The sequence below is a fragment of the Molothrus aeneus genome, chromosome 16 (genome assembly GCF_037042795.1).
Source record: "Molothrus aeneus isolate 106 chromosome 16, BPBGC_Maene_1.0, whole genome shotgun sequence".
Classification (NCBI taxonomy): Eukaryota; Metazoa; Chordata; class Aves; order Passeriformes; family Icteridae; genus Molothrus; species Molothrus aeneus.
Window position 1 is genome coordinate 15,536,042 of NC_089661.1, and position 24,796 is coordinate 15,560,837.

Below are 24,796 nucleotides of genomic sequence, written 5' to 3' on the forward strand. Positions count from 1 at the left end.
AGGAAAAGCCAAGAATTCCTTCATGTGATGTCTACCCAGGGAAAATGCAGGCTTTGGACATTTTCCTGTCATGCACAGCCCAGGGCTGAACAAACTGGGTGAAGGGAGCCCACAGGAAAGGAGAGGGACTTTGGCCAAGGGCGTGGGCAGGGCAAAGGGGAATGAATGGCAGAGGGTGAGATGAGGTGTTGGAAAGAAACTCTTCCCTGTGAGGGTGGGCAGGCCCTGGCACAGGTGCCCAGAGAAGCTGTGGCTGCCCCTGGATCCCTGGCAGTGCCCAAGGCCAGGTGGGACATTGGGGCTTGGAGCAGCCTGGGACAGTGGGAGGTGTCCCTGCCATGGCAGGGGTGGCACTGGGTGGGCTTTGAGGTCCTTTCCCAAACCATCCTGACCCCCAGGATTCCCAATGCACAGCTGCAGCACAGCTCAGCAGACCAGACCACACGGTGAGACAACACTGGGGAAAGCAGGTTTGTTTAATGGGAATTCAAGTAGAGGATTAAGAACAGTTTGGAAGTCAGAACAGAGATTTGAAGCACGACTGAGAGCGCCACCAGCACATTCCAGCACCCCTGAGCCCAAGCAATGGCTCCCTTGCCAGCGAGAGCCCTCAGCAGGGACAGAGCTGCCTGAGGGATGCTGGACTCTCTCCTGACCTTTTCCTGACACAAAAAGCACCAGAAACAGAGACTGAATCCAAACCCACACTGTTACATCAGATACGACCTGCAGTGAGCCCACAATGCCCATCTCCAGGTCACCCAGACCAGGGGCAAGTTCTGCCTCTGGGACTTTGCAGAAGAGATTATCCACACTTCCTTCCACAACTCCACATTACAAACAAACAGCCCTTCAGAGGTTCAGCCAGTGCTCTGGGAACACTGAGACACTCTGGACTGCAGGGTTATTGCTGTGCTAAGAAGGTGACAAGTTACCAGGCAGGAAAGGGCATCAGCACTGCCCGAGCTCCTCAGCTGGACAGGAAGGAAAACCAGTGCTTAAACTGAATTGTAGATACTGGAATCTATGCAATAAAAGCATGTTATTTGCATATATAATTTTCAATTAATTCTCTAATGCAAAAGCTTTCACTGTGGGATTCAGGCAGCACAAAAACCACCCTGTGGTGAGCCCCTCATTGCCCAATCCCACTTGGAGATCAAAGAGAATCATCCCTGAGCAAGCCAGCACTCCTCACCACCCAGTGTGCCCAGCCCCTGCCGGCACACATGGAAGATCTGAACCTCAGGGATGGGGAGGAAGCACGAGCTATTGTCACACACAGCCAGACAGAGCCACAGGGCTCCCTGTGGACAGCTGTCCTGGGCACTACCTCCATCCAAGCACTGAGCAGGAACTGGGATTGTGCAGCTAAAGCCAAGGCAAGTGGCTCGTTGATGCTGAGGGAAGTGCAGGAGCTCGGTACACATCGATCCAGGGATTCCTGGGAAGCAGCAGGAATGAGGGACAGTCCTGTGTGGCTACAGACTCTCTGCATTACCAAATGCAACCGTTTAGAAGAATTAACTCAGTGCTAAGTACATTCCTCTCATCCTCCCTCCTGGGAAACAAGATATATTATCATAGACTCTATTTATAATTTAAATATATTCTAACTTTATGCTCAGGGAGTGCCAGTGTGCACATGTGCTTTACACACTCTCGACCTTGGACAGGCACTGTGTGCAGCAGATAAGGTCTGCAGTTGTGTGGGATCATCCCAATCTGCATCACAAGTGCAATGTGCAGTGGTCAAAGGAAGGAGCTGAATTTGTGTGACCTGACGTGGGGCTGTGCCCCTCAACAGGGCCTCAGCTGGGATAAAGAGTCACACCAAGGGCAAACACCAGCTGCACAAGTGGTTCAAGTAACAACTAGAGTTACTGCACATCCCAAGAGTCGTTTCCCTGAACAGACCGGGCTGAGCCATGGCCCAGCCTGGCCAGGACATGATCCTTGCCCTCAGATCAACCAGCCCCAGCCCAGCCCAGCCCAGCTGTACCATGGAGCACCACCGGTACTGGATCGATGCATTACAACTACAGCCAGCCCCAAGCCCAGCCCCTGTAATGCCCCCTTTGTTCAAAGTGCATTTCAGACCGAGATGTAAACAGAATCATACCGAGAGGACAGAGAGGAGACAAGCGAAGGGTTCTAACCCCGGGGAGTACCTAGTGCGTGCCTTACTGCCAGGGGCTGCTGCCGGGGCTGCCCCGGGCCCCTCACTGCCCCAGAGCAGGGAGCAGGTCGGCGATGCTGTCCACGTAGTAGTCAGGGACCAGGCTGTGCCTGGCGGGACAGCCGCTGTCCTGGTGGCCCCGCACCTCGTCCAGGGCTGTCACCCCGGTCAGGGTGAGCAGTGTGGTCAGCCCGCAGCTGTTGCCCATCAGGATGTCCGTGTCCAGCCTGTCCCCCACCATGATGGTGCGAGCGGGGTCCACCGGGAACTCTTGGGCCACGCAGTCGAACATGAAGCGGTTGGGCTTGCCCACGATGAACGCCTCGCGCTGTGCTGCTGTCTCCACGGCCTTCACCAGGCACCCCGTCCCTGGGGAACACAGACAGAGGGGTTAGGGACAGACAGAGGGGTTAGGGACAGACAGAGGGCATCTCCACGGCCTTCACCAGGCACCCTGTCCCTGGGGAACACAGACAGAGCGGTTAGGGACAGACAGAGGGCATCTCCACGGCCTTCACCAGGCATCCTGTCCCTGCAGGAACAGGCAGCAGGGATTAGGGACAGAAGGCTCTCAGCGCCCACACAAGCCAGGACAAATCCGCTCAGGACACTGGGAATGGACGCCTCAGCTTTACAGGCAGAGGGACGGGTGGGTCCCAGGAGAGGTGGTGCTTAAAGCCTGCCAGGAGGTGGGAATTCCATCCTGCAGCGTCAAAAGGGAACTGCTATTCCCAAGTAAAGGATCAATAAGGATTCTCTCTCTTTCAGGGGTGCTGTGGAGGAAAGGCTCTGGGACGCCCGGGCTACCTCAAAGAATCCCAGGATAGCTAGAGGGGACCTCTGGAGACCATCCAGTCCAACCTCCTGCAAGGCAGGGCCACCTGGATTAGGTGACACAGGAACGTGCCAAGGCGAGTTTGGAACATCTCCAGAGACAGAGACTCCAAGACCTCCCTGGGCAGCTCCTCCAGGGCTCTGCCACTCCCCAGGGAAAAAGGTCCTTCCTGAAGCTGAGGTGGAACTTCTCGTGTTTTATCACCACGACACCGAGGCACGGAGACCGCCCATCCCCGGGCCCACCCGCTCCACCCCCCGGCCCCGCGCACCGGGGATGCCGGCGCCGCCCTCGAGCGGCAGCCGGTGGTCGCGGTTGGTGCCGACCAGGAGGCACTCGGAGCCGCCGCGCAGGAGGTACCGCAGCGCCTGGCACAGCTTGGCGTAGCTGAAGTGCTCGTCGAAGCCCACGAGCACGGCGCGCACGGCGGGCTCCAGCGGCGCCTGCACCCAGTCGGCGGGCGCGGGCCCGGGCAGGGCGGCGGACCCGGTGCCGACGTGCGGGATGCCCACGGCCTCCAGCTCGGCGGCCAGCGCGGCGCTGCCCAGCACGTAGGCGGCGGCGCCGGGCGGCAGAGCCTGCCGCAGGTAGCGGGCGGCGCAGAAGGCCGAGCTGAAGATGTGCCGGGGCTCGGCGGGCGGGAAGCCCAGGCGCCGCAGCTTCTCGGTGTAGGCCGCGCGCGTCCGCCCGCTGTTGTTGGTCACGTAGCACAGCCGCTTGCCCGCCGCCGCCAGCCGCTCCAGCGCCGCCGCCGCGCCGCTCACGGCCGCCTCGCCCCGCCACAGGACGCCGTCGCAGTCGAAAAGCAGCGTGTCGGCGTTGGCGAGCGCGGCCCGCGCCACCTCGCCCTCCAGCCGCCGGCAGCGCCGCGGGCCGCCCGCCGCCATCGCGTCCGCCATGGCCGCGCCACCGCGCCCGAGCACCCCGCGCACCCCATTGGCCGCGCCGCCCCCCGCGCCCGCCGCCCGCGCCTCCCCATTGGCCGCGCCCCGCACGGACCGCGTCCCCATTGGGCGGCGCTGCCGGCGGCCACGCCCTCCCCGCCGGGAGCCGGTGCCCCTCCCCGTCCTCCCGCTCGTCGCCGCCGATGGCGCCCGCCGCGCCGCGCTTTCATTGGCCGCCCGTCCCGAGAGCCCGCCCCCCGCGCGCTGCTATTGGCCAGGGCGTCCCGGCGCTCGTTCGGTAACGCGTTAGCCAACTCCGCGGTAACTCTTCGGGAACTGCCCGGACTCCGCTCCACCGGGGCTTGGAGCCCGGCGGTCACCGGGAGCGGCGGAGAGACCGTGCTCCGACACCGCCCGCCGACGCCCGGAACCCTCGCGCGGCTGGCGCGTTCCCCGCCGAGCCCCGTCCCGTTGTTATGACGACACGGCCGTAAAGCCGCCATCTTGCGGCGCGTTGCGACACGGGGGCCGCGATGGCAACGGGCGCGGGGCCGGCGGCGCTTACGGCAGGAGCGGCCGGGCCAGGCCGGGGCGCGGGCTCCGGGCCCCCCGCGCCCGTCGCGTCCCCCGCCGCCCTCATCGGCCTCTCGCCGCCCTTCGGTGAGCAAGGTACCGCCCTCACGGGGCCCCGGCCGGCACTGCCAGGCCTGGGGGCGGCGCGGCCCGCTGGGTGAGGGGGCCGGGCCGGTACTGCCCGCGGGGCGGGAGGCGGACGGGTCTCGGTGTGCCTCGGCCGGGGTCTCCCCGCTCCCCTCCAGCATCCCCCGGGCGGAGCGGCGAGGCCGGGTGTATGCCGGTGCCGGAGGGGCTGGGGAGCTGCTCGGGACGGGATCCGGGGGCAGGGAGCGGGGATACACCGAGCGCCCGGTCCCTCGGCCCTGTCCCCGGCCGTGTCCCGTGTGCCGGCCCCGCTGACGGCGCTTTCCCCGCAGACGAGGATGACGTGCACAAGTGCGGGCGCTGCCATTCGGAGTTCAGCTCCCTGCAGGAGTTCGTGCAGCACAAGCTGCAGAAGGGCTGCCAGCGCCCTCCCGACCCGCTCACCGGGCTCCTCGGCCACGAAGGACAAAAGGTGACAGCGGCCTCTCCCAGCCGGGGCTGGAAATAATTAGGATGCAACGGTCTGTTGGGTTGGAGGGGAGGGAGCTGCGTGCTCAGGCAAGCAGGGCCTGCATGCTGAAAGGTGCTCTGTGCCAGCAGGTGGTTCCTGCTGTCGAGGAGTCCATCACTGTTGCTCACATTGTTGTTGAAGCATCTTCCATTGCAGAGGAGATCAGCAACGCCTCGGCCATCGTAGGTGAGCTCTGGGGTGCCTTGGCACCCCCGGGGGGTCTGGTACTGTTCCCTCATCTGTGACCTCTTTGGATGGCTTTGGCTTGTGGCTGGGTGGGTGACAACCTCTGTGTCACTGGGATTTGGGGCTGTTCCTGCAGAGCTCTGGGAGGCAGCCCTGGGCCAGCTCTGCAATCCTCTCTCATCAGGGCCATGGAATAGTCATGGGATGAGCTGGGTTTAGAGGGAACTTAAAGCCCACCTAGTGCCACCCCCTGCCATGGCAGGGACACCTTCCACCATCCCAGGCTGCTCCAAGCCCCAGTGTCCAAGCTGGCCTTGGGCACTGCCAGGGATCCAGGGGCAGCCACAGCTGCTCTGGGCACCTATGCCAGGGCCTGCCCACCCTCACAGGGAACAATTCCTTTGCAATGTCTATTCTAAGCCTACCCTCCTTCAGCTTAATTAATACAACTAATTAATATAAATTAGATGTTGAACTCTGTTCCAGAAGTGCCCATTTTATGCTGCCATAATGAGAAGGTTGCAAAGACTCGAGTGGCAGGTTTAAAATATCTTTTCTCCTTTTCCTGGGTGAAATACTGAAACAGTGGATGGTTTGTTGTCCTGTAAAGAAGCCAACTGTGTCCCCACCTTTTCCCAGGCAGTGGGCACATCAAAGAGGTCGTTGTAGCAGGAGACCATGTGTTTGAGAACCCGAATGGCCACGTGGATGGGGAGGTCAGTGAGGAGCAGGACAGTTCCAGTGAGCTGCTCAAGGTCAAGCTGCAGGTGAACAAGGAGGGGCGATACGTGTGTGAGCTGTGCCAGAAGACATTTAAAACTGTGAGTATCCCCTCTGCTGCTGTGGGTTGGTGAGCCTTTTAGGCTGGCTGTGAACATTTTAAGAGCTCCCAAGACTCAGTAGCAGTGTGCTTTACTGCCTGCCCTTCCCAGAGGGAAGTTCTGCCTTCACAAGGAGCCTTGTTGTTCTTTACAGCTAAAATGTAAAATTTTAAACTTTTAAACTTTAAACTTTTTGGAAATTCTTTCCCTAGGCCAGCATCCTCAAAGCTCACATGATCACTCACAGCAGCAGGAAGGACTATGAGTGTAAACTCTGTGGGACTTCCTTTAGGACAAAGGGGTCTCTGATCCGACACCATCGGCGGCACACGGGTAAGAGTTCTCCCAAATAAGAGCTCCTTGTCACTGGAGCTGTCTGTGGTTATCTTTGTGCCTTCCAGTGGAATTCCTTGCTGCTTCCCATGTTTTGCTGAGCTGAGACCATTGAGCTCCCCAGCTTTTGGGGTACTGGGAAGCAGTGGAAGGTTCTGGGATAGGCACAGTCATGTGCTGTAAAAAGCTGAACATATTTTTCAGCCTGTCACACAGAGCTGATCCTGGCAGTGCTGGCTTTAACATGCTTGTTTTGATTCTTGTCATTTCCAGATGAAAGACCTTACAAATGCAAGAAATGTGGGAAAAGCTTCCGGGAATCGGGAGCTTTGACTCGGCACCTTAAATCTCTGACGCCTTGCACTGAAAAAATCCGTTTCAACATGACCAAAGAAATAGTTGTCAACAAAGATGATCTGCCATCAGGTCAGTGATGCTGCCTGGACCTGCCTCCTGTCTGATAAAGCCAAACCCTCACAGCACTTGGAATAGAAATTCCTTCTGGCACAGGGTGCCCAGAGCAGCTGTGGCTGCCCCTGGATCCCTGGCAGTGTCCAAGGTCAGATTGGACAGGGTTTGGAGCAGCCTGAGATGGTGGAAGGTGATTCTGCCCATGGCAGGGGTTGGAACTGGATGGGCTTTAAGGTCCCTTCCAACCCAAACATTCCATGATAAGAAATAATCCCATGGTTTTGAATTTATATTTTTTATACCAGAAAAAAGTAATTTATAGAGCAAATTATTACCTTGAAGCTGGCTGTGAACTCAAGAGTGTTTGAGAATCTGGTACAAAGGTGGTGTTAACAGGCACCTTGTGCTCTAAGGCAGGGAGTTGCTGAGGGCTGCATTTCCCCACGTGGTTCATTTCTTGCAGGACCCTGCAGCTCCACCACAGACGTGGTGTCCTCCATAGCGAGCGAATCCATCGAGGCCTCCCCTGTCATCCACTTCGTGACAGATGCAAAAGGCAACGTGCTCCACGAGGTCCATGTCCAGATGCAGGAACTGCCCGTGGTGGATGCAAAGCCCCTGGAGGCAGATGTGAGTGTTGTTTGATTCAAACACCCTCCGTATGTTTTACACAAAGAATGTTTCACCTCAGAGCAGAGGTGTCTAGGGTACTGACAGTAAATCTGAGTGTGGAATGAAGGGGTTCCTTTGGTTGGTTTCCTTCTGGGCTTGTCATCCCTTGGGTTGCCAGGGTGCAGATCCACCTCATCCTCCTCCTCAGCCCAAGGTATTCCCTGGCTGATCTTTGAACCCCATAGCACAGCACTGGGCACTGCAGACAGAGTGGCACTCGCAGCAGTGTTGCTGTAAAACATTGAAAACATTGTGGGTTTGCTGTGCCCAACTTCTCTTTGTTCCTGCAGCAGCCGCATCCTGAGGAGCTGCCCTGTGTGGGGGAAGTGAACAGTGAGAACCTGCTGAGGCAGGCCATGAGGAATTCGGGGATTGTCATCGAGAGAGTGGCTCTGGAGGAGGTGCAGAAGCTGGATGAACCTGTGGCAGCTGCTCCAGAAGAGCTGCAGAACAAAGGGGTGGAAGTAGAAGAGGAGCCATGTGTGGAGCAGAGTGTTAAAGTGGAAGGAGCAGAGGCTGTATGTTTGTGTTCCATCAACACATTAATTTTTTAACTTTCCTTGTCTGTATTTGGTTGTGGGCAGCACTGTTGTCCTCATGTATGTCTGCCTGTGCCTGTGGCTTTGTGTCAGGTTTTAGAGTTACATTGTGCAGGCATGATTTAAGGGAAATGTTCTTTCACACATGTGCTGTCTCTTTTCACAACAGAGATCTCTTTCCTGTCAAAGCTGGAGTGTTTAGTTGGGAATTTGGGTAGCAGTCCTAACTGGACACACCAGTTAGGTGTGTCTAAAAAAAGAAAAGCAGTTTTCCCATTTTCTCTTCAGCAGACGCCTGCAGAAAGAACCAACGGGTACAAACGTTACATTTGCTCTCACTGTAATGAAGCCTTCAATGAAGCTGCTGCCCTGGAAACTCACAGCAAGAGTCACACAGGTAAAGGGCTGCCAGGGCTGCTGTGTGACACGAGCTGTGGCTCAGTCACCTCAGCTGGGTACAGCTCCTCTGATGAGGAGAGACTGCAGGAGCTGGGCCTGGTCAGTCTGGAGAAGGGAAGGCTGAGAGGGGATCCCATCAATCCATACAAATCCCTCCCAGGGGTGTCAGAGGATGGTGCCAGACTCTGTTCAGTGACAGGATGAGGAGCAATGGCCAGAAGCTAAAACGCAACAAGTTCCACCCTGACATGAGGAAGAACCTCTTTCCATGACAGAGGAAAGAGCAGAGCCCTGACATGGCAGAGCCCAGGGAGGGTGTGGAGACATCCCAAACCCACCTGGACACATTCCTGTGTCACCTGCTCCAGGTGACCCTGCCTGGCCAGGGCTGCACTGGATGATCCCCAGAGGTCCCTTCCCACCCCAGCTATTGTGGGGTTCTGTGAAAGCCCACACACGTGCTTGACAATACAATTCCTCCCCTTCTCCAGGTTGTGCTTTTTGTGACAATTCAGTTCCACACGTACCAGATCCTTGTGCTGCAGGTTGCCCTGGATCAACCACACCTTTTTCTCTGTGTCCCTCTAGAGTACAAACCTTTCAAGTGCGAGGAGTGTGGCAAGGAGTTCACCAAGGGCTACCTGCTGAAGAAGCACCAGGAGGTGCACGTGAACGAGCGGCGGTTCCGCTGCGGGGAGTGTGGCAAGCTCTACAAGACCATAGCCCACGTCAAGGGGCACCGGCGCGTGCACTCGGACGAGCGGCCCTACGCCTGCCCCAAGTGCGGCAAGCGCTACAAGACAAAGGTGGGCCCCCCTCACCAACCTCCTCACTGGCCCCCCAGAGCCAGGCTGTGGCACAGGGCAGGAGGCTTTGCTCCTCTAAGAGCTCAGAGAAGCTGTGGCTGCTCCTCTGTGGTTGTGTTCACAGCGTCCTTCCCCAGGACGAGGGAAGAGATGAGAGTCTTGACTCCATGTTCAGAAGGCTGATTTATTATTTTATGATAAATATTATATTAGAAGAAAATTATATACTAAAACTATACTAAAAGAGTAGAAGACAGAATTTCATCAGAAGGCTAGCAAGGAATAGAAAAGAAAGGAATGACAATAAAATCTTGTGACTGACCAGAGAGTCCGAGATAGCTGGACTGTGATTGGCCATGAATTAGAAACAACCACATGAGACCAATCAAAGATGCACCTGTTGCATTCCACAGCAGCAGATAATTATTGTTTACATGTCGTTTCTGAGGCTTCTCAGGAGAAAAGACCCTAACAAAAGGATTTTTCATAAAATACGTCTGTGACACCAGGCTTTGGCAGAGGGCAGGAGGCTTTGCTCCTCAAAGTGCTCGCCTACCTCTTATAGCCCAGAGAAGCTGTGGCTGCTCCATCCTTGCAAGTGTCCAAGGCCAGGTTGGACAGCACTTGGAGCAACCTGGGATAGTGGAAGGTGTCCCTGCCCATGGCAGGGGGGTCAAACAAGATGTTCCTTAAGGTTCTTTCCAACCTAAACCATTCAGTGATTCTGTGAGCTGAAACTCCAGAAAGATGTTTTGGTTTAGTGGGCAAAAGAAGGACAGTCTTTGTAAAACCATCACATTTCTGAAGAAACTGTTCCTTCATGTGTGGAACAAATATGTAATAACAGTGTCCCAGTTCTGGCCAGGATGAGGTTAATTTTTGCAGTAGCCAGGAGGGTGCATGGCCAGAACATTCTAGTGTGGGGGAAAGGGGTTCCTTCTGTCTATTATCAGGGCAGGTCAGTTGTTCACCTCTTTCTTGTACCCTCTGTCATCAGTAGTGGTTTTTTATCTTATTTCTGTTTCTGTAAATTGTTCTTATCTCAGTCCATGATCTTCACCTTTTGTGCCTCCAATTCTCCTCTCCAGCCCACTGCAAGGGGAGGGGGAGAGGGAGAGGGGGAGCAAGTGAGTGCCTCATAAATTTGGTGAGTCCTGGTGTGAACACTGGCTTGGGAAGTACCATTCCTAAACCACCACCCAGGAAAATCTTCCTATAAAAGACGTTGAGTTGCACCCTGGCAGCAAAACCCCGCGTCCGTGAGTTGGCCGTGTCCTCTCTGAGCGCTTGCCTTGCCTCCCTGTGCGTGCAGAATGCCCAGCAGGTGCATTTCCGTACCCACCTGGAGGATAAACCTTATGTGTGCCAGTTCTGCAGCCGGGGCTTCCGGGAGAAGGGCTCCCTGGTGCGCCACATCCGCCACCACACCGGCGAGAAGCCCTTCAAGTGCTACAAGTGCGGCCGCGGCTTCGCCGAGCACGGCACCCTCAACAGGCACCTCAGAACCAAAGGTGAGCACGGCTGGGCTGCCCTGGGCTTGAGCTGGCCAGGCTGGGAATGGTGCTGAGGGTGGATCTCAGCCACCGACAGAGCCAGAGGACACAGTCTCAAGCTGCACCAAGGGAAGTACAGGTTGGATATTAGGAAAAAGTTTTTTACAGAAAGTAATGGAATGGTCTGCCTGGGAGGTGGTGGAGTCACCATCCCTGGATGTGTTTTAAAAAAAGCCTGGATGTGGCACTGGGTGCCAGGGTTTAGTTGAGGTGTTAGGGCTGGGTTGGACTCCATGATCTTTAAGGTCTCCCAACCTAGTCATGCCATGAATTCTGTGGATCTTATGACTCACATGGGAGTGGGCATGTTCTGGGAAGGAAACGTCTGGGTAAAGTTCTGACCAATAATCTGGTTTGGTGGGATTAGTTGCACTGGGCTTGCTGCTCCTTTAGCTCCTAAGCAGGGATTTCCAGACTTCTTCAGCAGTGCTGATGGTGTTATTCCAAAGGAATAATAGAAGTTTACTGGAGGAAAAAATGGACTTTTGTAGGAGATATTGAGATGTATCAGCAGAAAAGATCAATGATTTAAAATATACCCAAATTCTTCCTGTATGTTCTTCACACATGGCTTGAAAACCCTGAGTGGTTTTACCACCTGCATTTACCCATGTGGTGTTGGGAGTTGCACTGGAGAGCTGCTCTGCTCCTGGTGTCACAGGGACTCTCCTGGGCTGTTCCTTGGCTTGTCCTGGTGGGCCAGGAGCCCCTCAAGTGGCACTGGTCACTCATCCATGGCATCCCCTTGCTGCTGCTTAGCACCTTCCAGCTGCTACTGGAGATGGACACAAAAAATGGATGTTTTTCTGGAATTCCATGCAGGTGGCTGCCTCCTTGCTATGAAGGATGTGGAAGAAGTGATGGTGTCAGAGGAGAGTCAGTCTGCTGACAACTTGGCAGCCACAGTCCTTTCGGAAGACCCGCACACGGTTCTGGTGGAGTTCTCCTCAGTGGTGGCAGACACCCAGGAGTACATCATCGAGGTGAGAAGGGGCAGCCAGCCTGCTCTCTGGGAACTGAGCACAGGCTTTGGGCAGGGAAAACTCTGCAGTTGTTCACGTTCCTGCTCCAGGCTTTTGGGAGGAGGTAGAGCAGGCTCTGCCCTGCCTGCATGGCCCCAGGAGCCAGTGGGATCAGCCTTGTTTGGAAGGAAAGCACTTGGAGCTTCCCCACCCTCCCAACGTGCTGTGTGTGCCAGGAGGCTGAGCCTGAGAACTTCTGGCCACACCAGATTTTAAGTCCTCACAAGCTTGCTTCAGCTTTCCCTCCTATTTTCTCCCATTTCTATTTATCTTGCTTTGTCCCAGATAATCTCTGCTGTTTCTAACAGAGGCTGCCAAAAGCAATGAATTCTGCATTTCACTGTCTCCCCTCTGTGACACAGAGCCAGTTCTCATCCCAGCAGGGTAACACAGCTCAGTTATTGAGTGCTGCCGTAGTTCTTCTCCAGTAGGAGAAAAATCTGCTGCGTGGCCAAATCCTGCTGAGGGAGGACTTTCTCTTTCAGTTATTTGTGAACATTGTGCATTCATTTTAAGTAGTTCCTGATAATGGGATTGGGAGGGAATGTCAAGGAGTTGTCTTTGGAGTAGCTACTGCATGTGAGGGGAACACAAAGGCTTGTGTAAAAGTGAATTATATCTTGGTGATAAAATCCTTTTTGTAAGAACCTCAAAAGGGAATAATCTTATTTTGTCTTCCAGACTTCTACCGAAGACATGGAGACCAGTGAAGCTACTGAAATAATAGAGGGAACAAGACATGAGGTAAGGCAGTCCTTGGGTGACAGGAGGGGTGACACATGGCAGAGTCTGTTTGTGGGGTGACAGCTGGAGCTGCTCCTGTCAGTCAGTGCAGCAGTGTCACTGCAGCCCCTGTCCCCCGGCAGGTGGACAGCCACATCATGAAGGTGGTGCAGCAGATCGTGAACCAGGCCAACTCGGGCCACCAGATCATCGTGCAGAACGTCACCGTGGCCGAGGGCGGCGCGGCCGCCGACGCCGCTGACACCATCACCATCGCCACGCCCGAGAGCCTCACCGAGCAGGTGGCCATGACCCTGGCCTCGGCCATCGGCGACGGCGCCGTGCTGGCCACCGACGGCGGCCTGGCCGCGCAGGAGGCCACCGTCACCATGGTGGCCTCCGAGGACATCGAGATCATGGAGCACGCCGGGGAGTTCGTCATCGCCGCGCAGGAGGGAGACGTGGAGGTGCAGACCGTGATCGTGTGAGGGAGGGGAGCTGCACGCCCGGGCACTGGGGCTGCTCGCAGAGCCAGGGGAACGCTCATGGGACAGCACAGGCCCCCAAAAGGGGAGAGTGCAGGTCTAAAACGGGATAGGACAGGTCTGAAACAGGATAGGCCTGAAATGGGATAGGACAGGTCTAAAACGGGATAGTGCGGGTCTAAAACAGGATAGGACAGGGCAGGCCCAAGGTGTTCTCAGTGTAAAAACCAATTCCAGGAGTTAAACCCTTGGCCTGGTCACCCTGAGGAGACTGACAGGTCACAAGTGGCACTCAGTATTCTGTACAGCAGCCTCAAATTAAGGAAGATCCTTTGGGAATCAGCCCCCTCTGCCTGTCACTGGGACAGCAGTGCTCTGGTTTTTAAAAGGATTCAGAAAGTGTAGCAAGTATGTGGGGGTCTCACAAGGGATTATTGAAATATATGCATTTAAAACAAGTTGAGAAAACCAAACCTAAGGAGTTGTGGTGTGTGTTGAGCACCACTGAAACACTCTCATGCCTTTAACCTCACTCCTTCAGGCCTCCCAAGGCACGGTACTGCAGTATTTCTCTTTTCTTTGGTATCCTGGACAAGTAGCCTTATGTACTGGTCTGTGAATGCATCATTCTACCCTGAAATGCCAGCCAGGCTGCTCTGAGAGCCAGCCTGGGGGCTGGAAAGCCATATTGTATAGGAATTTGGTTTTTTAAACCATATACGGATTTTTGATTGCATATTGTACAGATTTGGCATGTAAATAAATACATTTTTAAAAATAAAATTATTTAAAGTTCTTACTACTTTTTTTTTTCCAATTTCTCTTCTATTATACTCGGAAGAATTTCTGGAAGGAGAGGTGAACAGGGACACTTTAATTTCTTTCCTGAAGTTAGTGCTCCAAAGCTGCAGTAGGACATGGATTCTGCAGGTAAGATCCTGGCAGAAATCGTTCTTTCAGCTCAATACACACAACCTGTTGTAGTCATTGTTAACAGTCATGGGTTAATTGTTTCCCAGAGAAAGATACAGAAAGATGCTGCTTCCTCAAAGTTCACAGGAGCTCTGTGCTAGCCCTTCCCAGAGAGAAAGATTCACTTTGGGAAGATGAATCAAATCCCTGTGTTCAGGGGCCAGGACTGAGCTGGCCCTGAGTCTCCTTGAGGGAGGGAGCTCCAGTGATGCTCTGCTGGGGCACCAATATGTGAATTGTGCAGTAATCTTGTTCCAAATCAGTTCCAAACCTGCAGTTCCAGAATCTTGTTCCACAGTCTGCCTGGGGCAGCCAAGCCCACTGCTGAACTAAAGTCCTAGAAAATAAATGCCCAAAGAAACAAGAGTATCTTCATGTTTTCTTCTTCCTTTCCAACACGGTAGGAGGGCTAAAGATTTCCTTTAAATTCCTCCAGATCCCTTTGGAATAGATGTTTTTGTAGACAAGGGGTCTGTCACGAGGCTGCGAGGGGAGATGGGGGGAGCCCCCAAATCTTCGAGATTTGCACCATTCGTTGGTGGTCTGGTTGGTGAGGGCCAAATACAGACTGAAGGAGCAGTATCCCCCCAGGACCAGCGTGAGCAGGATGACAAACCCCAGCATGAAGACAATCCTAGGGAAAGTCAAGAAAAGGTGCTGCAGAGAAAGAGAGAAGTTAAAATGGAGGAGGGTTGAATCCCACAGGCACTGCACAGCCCCAGCTGGAATGCACATCCATGTGCAGGTGGAACTGTATCTGCATTCCAGGGGGGTGTCCTGCTTTAGCACCTCCACAAAGGTACCTCAGGGACTCTCAGCTGTTTTCTAAACTTCCCTACATCAGCTAGTCACTGGAATGGAAATTCCTTCTCTATGAACCAGATCTGCCGAGTGGCAGATCCTGGAGACAGGAACCTGTGGGATGGGAAGTGCTGTGAGAAAAACCCCCATTTCTAAAGTATGCAGCAGTGGCAGTTTTCTAAATCTAGTTATGTGTATAAAACAGCTAAAACCCTGCAGTCTGTCCCAACACCCTGCAGTCTGTCCCAACACCCTACAGTCTGTCCCCAAACCCTGCAGTCTGTCCCCAAACCCTGCAGTCTGTCCCCAAACCCTCCAGTCTGTCCCCAAACCCTGCAGTCTGTCCCAAACCCTGCAGTCTGTCCCAACACCCTGCAGTCTGTCCCCAAACCCTGCAGTCTGCCCCAAAACCCTGCAGCCTGTCCCCAAACCCTGCAGTCTGTCCCCAAACCCTGCAGTCTGTCCCCAAACCCTCCAGTCTGTCCCCAAACCCTGCAATCTCTCCCCAAACCCTGCAGTCTGTCCCCAAACCCTGCAGTCTGCCCCAAACCCTGCAATCTCTCCCCAAACCCTGCAGTCTGCCCCCAAACCCTGCAGTCTCTCCCCAAACCCTGCAGTCTGTCCCCAAACCTTGCAGTCTGTCCCCAAACCCTGCAGTCTGTCCCCAAACCCTGCAGTCTGTCCCCAAACCCTGCAGTCTCTCCCCAAACCCTGCAGTCTGTCCCCAAACCCTGCAGTCTGCCCCAAACCCTGCAATCTCTCCCCAAACCCTGCAGTCTCTCCCCAAACCCTGCAGTCTGCCCCAAACCCTGCAGTCTCTCCCCAAACCCTGCAGTCTGTCCCCAAACCCTGCAGTCTGTCCCCAAACCCTGCAGTCTGTCCCCGTGCTGGGAGAACAGGAGGTGGCTCCTGACAGCAAAGTGCAAGCCAGGACATTGTCCAGCACTGACCTGAACGAGGAGGGGGATCCCCACGGGCTGCTCCTGCCCCTGGGCATCCAGGTAGGTGCCGTGCATGGCGTTGGAGAGCAGCAGCACCTGGATGAGGAGGGCAGCGGTGACGGCAGCCACGGCCGCGGCGGTGGCCGCCAGGGACAGCAGGTAGAGCAGGAACACGCCCGCGTTGCCGGCGCCGATGCAGTTGTTCACCCACACACAGTGATGGTCAAAGCGGTGCACACACGTCCTGCACACGCCTCCAGGAGGCAGGGGCAAAGCAAAGGCCCTGGTGTCAGAACCCAGGAAATTCCTCTGAGTGCCCTGCGTGGCTCCAGCCCCTGCCTGGGGGCTCCGAGGCCTTGGCACAGAGCCCAAGACCCCTGGGCCTTTGATCTTGACCCGTGGAGCAAATTCCCACCTTTATATGAAGAATTACAAGTCAAGAGAGTTTAAGTAGAATAATAGTTTGTCACGGGGTGAAAAACGGATTTTTGAGGTTTTTAGAATGGGGGCTTGGGGTCCCAAGATGGAGGAATTTGGGTGTACCCTGTCCTTCTTCCTTTTTCTTCCTGGCCTCCATCTTCTGGGTGATGTTGGCACTTTTGGATTGGTTTAGAGTAGAAGCTCACTGTCTAACATAGGTGATAGGTATTGGGAAGTTATGGTAAATAATGTACACGTAGTTTTTGGTATAAAAGATAACACCAGTGTGCCTCAACCGACCTGCCAGACAGACCTATGGCAGGTTGGAGAAGGAATGTTATAGATAAGAAATAATAAACAACCTTGAGAACAAGAACAGAGGAATCCTGACTCCTTCTTCGACTGCCGGGCTGGGACAAAGAGGCTTGTACACATCTCAGAGTCACTCTAACCAGCAGAGATTCTGAGATCTTGGCACTTGGTTTTTAAGTAAGCAGTTGGATCTTTAGGTGTTTTTTAAGCTGGAAATACGTGGGAGTTGCAGTCGGGGTTTAGCTGGCAGCTTTTGAAGCAAATAAATTCAATTGCGGATCCTAAGAAAAACAACATATTCCATTTCCTCTTTTATTCACTAAGACTGCAGCTCCAAGACTTTGGTTTCTCTGACACTACTGCCTGGCAAAGCACCTGAAAGGCAGAGATTGGAGCTCCCACCTTTATTTTAGATGACAAAAAGCAGTGGTGGACTTCTCATCCCTGGCAGTGCTCCAGGTCAGGCTGGCAGGGCTCGGAGCACCCTGGGCTAGTGGAAGGTGTCCCTGCCCTGGCAGGGGGTGACATGAGATGGCCCTTAAAGATCCCTCCCAGCCCAAACCATTACAGGTTTCTGTGACTATGAAACAGAAAATCCTGATCTGAGCTCCTGACAGGTGACAATTTTTAATTTCAATTCCAGCTGCTCACAAGCTCAGCTGTTCCTGACCCTGAGTTATCCCTCAGAACTGGTAATTTCTGTGAGAAGAAACAGCACCCAACAAGCTCCAGGGATGGGCAAATGCAGCTGTGACCTGGGACCCCAGGAAAACAAACCCAGCCCTGTGAGCACTGAGCTGGGAACAGAACAGCTGTAGTGGGAACTGCAGCTCCTGGGGGAGAATTCCTTTGGGAAGCTCTTAGTGCCACGGTTATCAAGGAATTTCAGATCCTTACTGCAGTGCTTGGACCTGGCTGGTTTCTCCAGGGTGCACGTGGGACACACGAGGCCTCTCTGGAACAACACCCCATCATAGGCATAAACCTTAGCCAGGGATGCAGCGTTGGATTGTGTCACTGTACCTGCCAAAGAGACCAGAAAAAGAACCAAACCATGGGATTTGTAGCAGTTTTCTGTTTTCAAAGAGCAGGGGTGTGATCTCACCAGGGTTGGCCCGGGAGCAGAGCAGGAAGCAGCCCAGGTTGGCAGCCAGCAGCAGGTAGGGCAGGAGCAGCGGGAGCAGGTGGAACTGCAGCTCCCAGCAGTACACAAACACCTCCCAGGTGTACTCCCCAAACACTGCAGCCTGCAGGGCTACGTGCAGGACCACAAACAAACAGCTCCTGCCGAGGAAAGGGGACAGTCTGGTTAATACTCAGCGTCCTGATTAACAGGTCAAGTACACTCAGAGGTGATCAAAGACTTTCCAAATGCAAGGAGACACCTCTTTTAGGTTTTCAGGCCAGCTTGGATTGCATATTAATAGTGTTTTCTCCATCCACTGGCTTCTCCTTCTCTTCTTCCCACATATGCTCCTTTAAATATGTCAGCTAAATTCCCTGCTTTATTCACATCTACTTTGGATTTTTTTTTCCCTGTCAGTACAAAATCCTATAATCACTTGCTGCTGACAAAATATGCCACAGCAATAGGCCACAAAACATTCTGCCAGAAGACATTTGCTACTCTGAAAGCAAAGAAAATAACCTTTAAAACTCTGCAATAATATAACCAGCTGTAGGAAATAAGGGTGGCAGGAGGTGGGCAGTGAGCACCAGTTCCAGAGTACGTGGAGAATCCCAGTGCCCCCAGCACCTCTGGCAGTGCCACCTCTCTGTCTCAGGCTGTGTTAGAGCAGAGCATCAGCAGAACAGGCACAAAACCACCCCAGCACTCACAACACAGCTGCAGATCTACAGCCCTGCAGTCACTGTCACAGCGAGCTGCTGTCCCCAGAGAAAAGGTATTTAAATCCTTCCTGAGGCACCAGAGTTTACAGACACACAAAATGCACCTGAATCCAGCAGGCTGCCGAGCAGCTTCCCCCTCAGCCACCTGGACACCCACACTAATGGGATTTGAGGGCGAGGATGGAGACAGAGTCTGTCTGACTCCATCTGCAGCTGCCACAGAGGCTGTGCTAATTCCTGTGGGGATGCAGGATCCCACCAGTGTGACCAACATCTGTTACTGAGCCACATTATCTTCGTTTGTCAATATGTTCCAATATTTCAGGGCACCACCCTCCAAACAACGAGCAAGGAAGGCAGAGACAGCAGGGTGGCAAACCTCAAAGGGAATCTGGAATCCTGACAGGCATCCCAAATGGAGACAGAATACCTAAGGATAATACTGAGAGCTCTGGTGGTGGCAGGAGATCCCAACAGTAACCAGAAATCAGAGTAAAAACTAATGCCAAAGGCATGGAAGTGCAATACCTTGTGTGGAAGAGCCTGTGCAGTGCCTGCTGTGTCACTGTCTGCAGCTGGCTGGGGATCACCAGTGACAACACCTGAGGAAATGAAGGAAATGGCAGGAAATGTTACCTGGCCATCACTGCTGCCTCGGGGCCAGCTCAGATTGAAGTCCAAGTCCCTCATGCCTCAGCTCTGGACCTGCACAGCCCCAGCACTGGGGAGGAGAGGCTCCTTTTCAGGAGCTTCTCACCACAGAATCAAAGGTGGGAGAGACCTTCAAGACCGTGAAGTCCAGCCATAAGACACAGAGTCACAGAATGCTGGGCAAGCCCTTCAAGCTCCTGGAGTCCACCCTGTGCCCAATCCCCACCTTGTCCCAGCCCAGAGCTCCGAGTGCCACCTCCAGGGATGGGGACCCCAAACCTCCCCGGGCAGTTCCCGTGCCTGAGCCCCCTTTGCATGAAGAAGGAAGAGAGGCAGGAATGCTGCTGGGGTTTCCACAGGGGACTGAGGTTCCACGCTCCTGGGAGCCCCCCAGGCCCAAACAAACATATCTGGGTTAATGTGTGAAAGTTCTAAGGAGCTTAGGCTGGGTGTGGGGTGGGGCTGGGTTAAGCAGGGGATAGAACTGAGCAATTCCCCAGCTACAATATGCTCCATCAGCCCATCTGACAGATCAGGGGGAGATAAGCAAAGGGATAAAGCTTGTGGCCTCCAGAAAAGAGAGGGAAAAAAACCCCATGAGCCAGCCAAACCCCCAAAACGCAGTTTGTGCAGCTCCAGCCCCAGGGCTCCATGTCTAATCGTCCTTTCAAGCACAGCTGAAGGAGGAGCTGCCCCTGCCCATGGAGTGAGTCTCCCAGGCAGGGCTGTGCCTGAGGAATTGCCTGCTCTGAGCTGTCAGATCTCTATAGCAGGAATTGCCTGCTCTGACAGATCTCTGTAGCAGGAATTGCCTGCTCTGAGCTGTCAGATCTCTATAGCAGGAATTGCCTGCTCTGACAGATCTCTGTAGCAGGAATTGCCTGTTCTGACAGATCTCTATAGCAGGAATTGCCTGCTCTGAGCTGTCAGATCTCTATAGCAGGAATTGCCTGCTCTGAGCTGTCAGATCTCTATAGCAGGAATTGCCTGCTCTGAGCTGTCAGATCTCTATAGCAGGAATTGCCTGCTCTGACAGATCTCTATAACAGGAATTGCCTGCTCTGACAGATCTCTATAACAGGAATTGCCTGCTCTGAGCTGACAGATCTCTATAGCAGGAATTGCCTGCTCTGAGCTGTCAGATCTCTATAGCAGGAATTGCCTGCTCTGACAGATCTCTATAACAGGAATTGCCTGCTCTGAGCTGACAGATCTCTATAGCAGGAATTGCCTGCTCTGTCAGATCTCTATAGCAGGAATTGCCTGCTCTGACAGATCTCTATAACAGGAATTGCCTGCTCTGAGCTGACAGATCTCTATAGCAGGAATTGCCTGCTCTGAGCTGTCAGATCTCTATAGCAGGAATTGCCTGCTCTGACAGATCTCTATAACAGGAATTGCCTGCTCTGACAGATCTCTATAGCAGGAATTGCCTGCTCTGACAGATCTCTATAGCAGGAATTGCCTGCTCTGACAGATCTCTATAACAGGAATTGCCTGCTCTGAGCTGACAGATCTCTATAGCAGGAATTGCCTGCTCTGACAGATCTCTATAGCAGGAATTGCCTGCTCTGTCAGATCTCTATAGCAGGAATTGCCTGCTCTGAGCTGACAGATCTCTATAGCAGGAATTGCCTGCTCTGAGCTGACAGATCTCTGTAGCAGGAATTGCCTGCTCTGAGCTCTGAGATCTCTATAGCAGGAATTGCCTGCTCTGACAGATCTCTATAGCAGGAATTGCCTGCTCTGACAGATCTCTATAGCAGGAATTGCCTGCTCTGTCAGATCTCTGTAGCAGGAATTGCCTGCTCTGTCAGATCTCTGTAGCAGGAATTGCCTGCTCTGAGCTGTCAGATCTCTGTAGCAGGAATTGCCTGCTCTGACAGATATCTCTATAGCAGAATTGCCTGCTCTGAGCTCTGAGATCTCTATAGCAGGAATTGCCTGCTCTGAGCTGACACATCTCTATAGCAACACAGCAATTAGAGAGGCTGCGCCTATTTCGAGCTGACACCGAGGGAAAATATGCAGTGAGAGCTTCTTGCCTCAGAAGTGAAAGACCAGGAGGCAAAAAGCATATGTGGAGCTGAGAAGATGCTAAATATTTTGGTGTGAAGTGGTGCGTCTCAGCTCGGCGGTTTGAGGGATGAGTGTTTGCAAAAAGAGGATATTTTCCAAGTGCTGTAAGAGGAAACACAACCCAGCAGAAAAGAACCTGCAGGAAAGCTCAGCACTCTGCAGCCTAAAGCCAAGTGCCCTCAGCTGCTCCTCCATGGCCCCTCCAGGCCCTTCACCACCCCATGTCCATCCCCTGGCTGCTCTCTAAGAGCTTCAGACCCTTCTGATATTCTGGGGTTTGCATTCTATTGCTCCTTGTCTTATAATAATTTATTTACTATTGTGACCTTACATTTAGCATTGCCTGTATTTATATCCCAGGTGAAATATTGATTATATTCACATGTATTTATTTCCCAGGCACAAGTATTGATTGGATTCCTCCAGACAATGGCTTCATACCACAGCAGTAATTTAATTGCTGCTGTTTAAACACTTCATAGCAGCAGCTATTAAGATATGGGGGAAAAAAATCAATTTCTCTGCACAGTGTGTCTATAAACCAAAAGGAAGTATAATACCAGTAATAAAAAAAGTCTGTCTGAACTCCTGTGAACAGCATTAAACATAATTTACAATTTAAGTGATAATTTTCTCATTCTTTACCTTCCAGAAGTATTACAGCTCTTTTTTTTCCCTTTTCATTCAGACACAGCCCAACAGACAGAAAAATGAACTGGTGCTTTCCCAATTCCCCATTTTTACAACAAAATGCCAATTCTTAATCCTCTTTTAAAGCTCTCCATTCCTGCTTCTTTCTTAGTGAACAAGAGCCTGCAGCATTAGTACACACATTAAAGAGCTTTCCCTCAAATATCTGCCACCACTTATAATTCGCTCCCTATTTAAATCCTCAAACCTCCCCCACCTTTTTCCTCTCGATGACAGCAGCAACACCACAGAACTGCAAATTCCTGGGGCCTGATTCTTATTTCATTTTCCCGAGTTGTGTTGTGGTGTTAGTGAAGAAGGCACTTCTGGCATGGTGAGAAACTCCACCCTCACCCCAGACAGGCACAGGCAGGGCTGGGAGCTGGGAGCCCCAAATGATTTTTACGAGCTGCTTGGGCAGGATTTAACCATCTCAGAGGAAGTGTATTTCTACTTCCTATCTCACCTCCTTGAGAGCAGACATCAAAACAGGATGAGATAAATTATATGTTATCACTCTGACCACACACACCGGGTGGTTTTTTTTTTGTTTTTTTTTTGAGAACAAATACAGCAGTTGCACTAACTTTAGCTCAACAAAGCAGGGCAGATTACCAGCAGGGCAGCTGCTCATTCCCTGCCTGGAAGCGCAGTGCTGTACCTGGCTGGCCCTGGTGACGCTCCTGGTGAGGAAACTCTCCTGCCTTCCCGAGCAGAGGCACAGCAGGGCAGCGACGGCCAGCACGGAGCACAGGTACAGCAGGAACAGCGTCAGGAAATCCATCCCGAGCCCTGCAATGGAGAGGAGCCGCTGTGGGACCCATCCCGAGCCCAGGAATGGAGAGAAGCGGCTGTGGGACCCATCCCGAGCCCTGCAATGGAGAGGAGCGGCTGTTGGAGCCATCCCGAACCCAGGAATGGAGAGGAGCCGCTGTGGGACCCATCCCGAGCCCAGGAATGGAGAGAAGCGGCTGTGGGACCCATCCCGAGCCCTGCAATGGAGAGGAGCGGCTGTTGGAGCCATCCCGAGCCCTGCAATGGAGAGGAGCCGCTGTGGGACCCATCCCGAGCCCTGCAATGGAGAGGAGCGGCTGTTGGAGCCATCCCGAGCCCTGCAATGGAGAGGAGCGGCTGTTGGAGCCCTGGGTGCCAGTCCTGCAGCAGAGCCGGGCATTCCCTGAGCCCAGGGACGGAGCAGCCCCTCCAGCAGCAGCCTGCACTGAGGGCAGTGCTTTATGTGTCTCTGCGAGGCCAGAAACACAGAGTCCCCAAATCCTTTAGGCTGGAAAAAACCTCCCAGCCCATGGAGTCCCAGCTGTGCCCGATGCCCACCTTGTCCCCAGCCCAGAGCTCTGAGTGCCACCTCCAGGGGACACCTCCAGGGATGGGCACTGCAACCCTCCCAGGGCAGTTCCAATTCCTGACCCCCTTTCCACGGGGAAACTCCTGCTGTGCCCACCCTGAGCTGCCCTGGGGCCGCTCCCTCTGCTCCTGCCCCCGTTCCCGAAGCACAGCCCGAGCTCTCCGGCCGCCTCCTCCCGGCAGGGAATTCCAGAGAGGGAAAGGATCCCTGGGGCTCCTCCTTTGCTCCAGGCTGAGCCCCTCCCCAGCCCCGTTCCCTTCCTGGCTGCGCTGCAGCCCCGGGGCTCAGCGGGGCCGGCCCGGAGCAGCCGCGGCCCGGCGGAAGCGGCGCCGCTCGGGGTTCGCGGCGCTTCCAGCGCCCTCCGGCGCCCCGGCGGCCCCGGCAGCGCCTCCGCCCCGGCGGGGAACGGGGCACGGCGCTAAAGCCCTAAATCCACCCGTGAAATAGGCCCCCGAACCCCGGTGCTGCCGCGGCCCCGGCGGATCGGTGCCGTGCGAGCCCCGCGGGGGGGATGCGCTGCCCCCGTCCTCCCGCTGCTCCTGCCCGTCCTGTGCCAACCACCAGAAATTCCTGCGGGCTTGCGGCCTTTGGTGAAGTCCCTAAAGCAAAATTCCCGTGCTTTCCCAGAGCTGTGAGCGCGACATTCCCCGGTAGCCCCGATGCCACCGTGTCCCAGGTGAGGGGGGCTCGCTGCCGCACCTGCCGGTGCCCCGGGGGCCGGGCTGAGCCGGAACACGCGGGATGCAGAGCTCAGCCCGGCCCTCCGAGCTGTTGTGTGACAACTGAAACCGCCGGGGCCGATTGGGTTACGGGGCCTGCCTGGAACTTGCCAGAGAAACCCGTCCGGGGGCGGCCGCCGGTCCCCAGGCTCCCGAACTGCTGGGATGGTTTTCCCAGCTCCGGGTCCCGCTGTGCCGCTGCCTGCAGCTCGGACAGCACAGGTAAGCCTTCCAGGGATGCTCCAGGGGCTTCGGCCAAAGAGCAGGTGAATCGTCTTGGTGGGAGGCAGGAGAGGAGCTTGAGTTTCAGGAAGAGTCTCTTTTTTTTCCCTTGGTAAGCCCAGTGCACCAAACAGGACACGAGAGGGAGAAATGCAGCCAAAATATTCCCAGGGCACAGCTGAATTGGAGTGCAGCTCAAGGCTCTTGGGTCCTGATGGAGGATGGAAGGAAAAAGCCATTTCCCCCGTCCTACAGAGCCAGCAGAATTTCTGCAGGTACAGAAACAGCTTGGCTTGGGTCACTGGATGTCACCTGGCAAGCCTGGTGGCACAGAAGGGGCTGGGGTGGGCACGAGGGGGTTTATCTGTGGGGGACAGGCAGGGTCTGTTTGTGCCACAGCCAGGCCAGGAGCTGCAGGGAGGGCAACCACATTGGGACTGGCAGGGGAGCTGGCCCACCCTCGGTGCCCTGACAGGCTGTGCTCAAGGACAGCCAGCCAGCAAACAGCTGGACAGGGGCTGAGACTCAGAGGGATGAAGCTCATTCAGTCCAAGCACTGTGAAAATCACTTAGAAAGTCTCATCTGGTCAGAGTCTGGCAGAAGGTCTTAATGGAAGCCACATCCATTCACTTGGGATCCCAGAACTCAGCTCTTTCAAGGATTAAAATTCGCTGTCAGTATTTAAAGTGCTCAAGTCAGTTAAAAATGGAGGGAAAAGAAGCAATTACCTCACTGGCCGAACAATGACAAAAAAA

At 54.3% G+C, this 24,796-nt stretch overlaps 3 protein-coding genes across 3 annotated transcripts; 1 reads left to right on the forward strand and 2 right to left on the reverse strand.

Moving 5' to 3' along the window:
- Window positions 1-458: 458 nt before the first annotated feature.
- Window positions 459-3,928, reverse strand: PGP (phosphoglycolate phosphatase). Its single transcript, XM_066560717.1, has 2 exons — window positions 3,286-3,928; window positions 459-2,548 (listed from the first exon to the last, which is right to left on the reverse strand). The coding sequence occupies exons 1-2, from the start codon at window positions 3,911-3,913 to the stop codon at window positions 2,223-2,225; spliced, it is 954 nt and encodes a 317-aa protein (XP_066416814.1). The 5' UTR covers window positions 3,914-3,928; the 3' UTR covers window positions 459-2,222.
- On the forward strand, window positions 3,912-13,802 carry E4F1 (E4F transcription factor 1). The gene is made up of 15 exons (XM_066561157.1): window positions 3,912-4,171; window positions 4,395-4,567; window positions 4,891-5,030; window positions 5,159-5,255; window positions 5,895-6,076; window positions 6,289-6,409; window positions 6,683-6,835; window positions 7,284-7,450; window positions 7,783-8,010; window positions 8,323-8,428; window positions 9,019-9,236; window positions 10,549-10,747; window positions 11,612-11,772; window positions 12,493-12,555; window positions 12,678-13,802. Exons 1-15 carry the CDS (start codon window positions 3,912-3,914, stop codon window positions 13,020-13,022), a joined length of 2,613 nt encoding a protein of 870 aa, XP_066417254.1. The 3' UTR covers window positions 13,023-13,802.
- Window positions 13,803-13,872: 70 nt separating this feature from the next.
- Window positions 13,873-23,402, reverse strand: ZDHHC4 (zinc finger DHHC-type palmitoyltransferase 4). The gene is made up of 7 exons (XM_066560716.1): window positions 23,196-23,402; window positions 22,398-22,808; window positions 18,845-18,918; window positions 17,571-17,749; window positions 17,363-17,488; window positions 15,743-15,987; window positions 13,873-14,648 (listed from the first exon to the last, which is right to left on the reverse strand). The coding sequence occupies exons 2-7, from the start codon at window positions 22,758-22,760 to the stop codon at window positions 14,364-14,366; spliced, it is 1,272 nt and encodes a 423-aa protein (XP_066416813.1). The 5' UTR covers window positions 22,761-22,808; window positions 23,196-23,402; the 3' UTR covers window positions 13,873-14,363.
- Window positions 23,403-24,796: the final 1,394 nt, after the last annotated feature.

What these genes read in the sequence shown, in the direction of transcription:
- E4F1 (XM_066561157.1), top strand. Translation starts at nt 3,912, where the DNA reads ATGGCCGCGCCACCGCGCCCGAGCACCCCGCGCACCCCATTGGCCGCG. An exon ending in ACACCATCGGCGGCACACGG is followed by an intron (nt 6,410 to 6,682) that starts GTAAGAGTTCTC and finishes TGTCATTTCCAG; the next exon opens with ATGAAAGACCTTACAAATGC. An exon ending in CAGGCACCTCAGAACCAAAG is followed by an intron (nt 10,748 to 11,611) that starts GTGAGCACGGCT and finishes AATTCCATGCAG; the next exon opens with GTGGCTGCCTCCTTGCTATG.
- ZDHHC4 (XM_066560716.1), bottom strand. Translation starts at nt 22,760, where the DNA reads ATGGCTCCAACAGCCGCTCCTCTCCATTGCAGGGCTCGGGATGGGTCC. An exon ending in CTGCTCCCGGGCCAACCCTG is followed by an intron (nt 17,489 to 17,570) that starts GTGAGATCACAC and finishes TCTCTTTGGCAG; the next exon opens with GTACAGTGACACAATCCAAC. An exon ending in GGATCCCCCTCCTCGTTCAG is followed by an intron (nt 14,649 to 15,742) that starts GTCAGTGCTGGA and finishes CTTTCTCTGCAG; the next exon opens with CACCTTTTCTTGACTTTCCC.
- PGP (XM_066560717.1), bottom strand. Translation starts at nt 3,913, where the DNA reads ATGGCGGACGCGATGGCGGCGGGCGGCCCGCGGCGCTGCCGGCGGCTG. An exon ending in GGGCGGCGCCGGCATCCCCG is followed by an intron (nt 2,549 to 3,285) that starts GTGCGCGGGGCC and finishes TGTGTTCCCCAG; the next exon opens with GGACGGGGTGCCTGGTGAAG.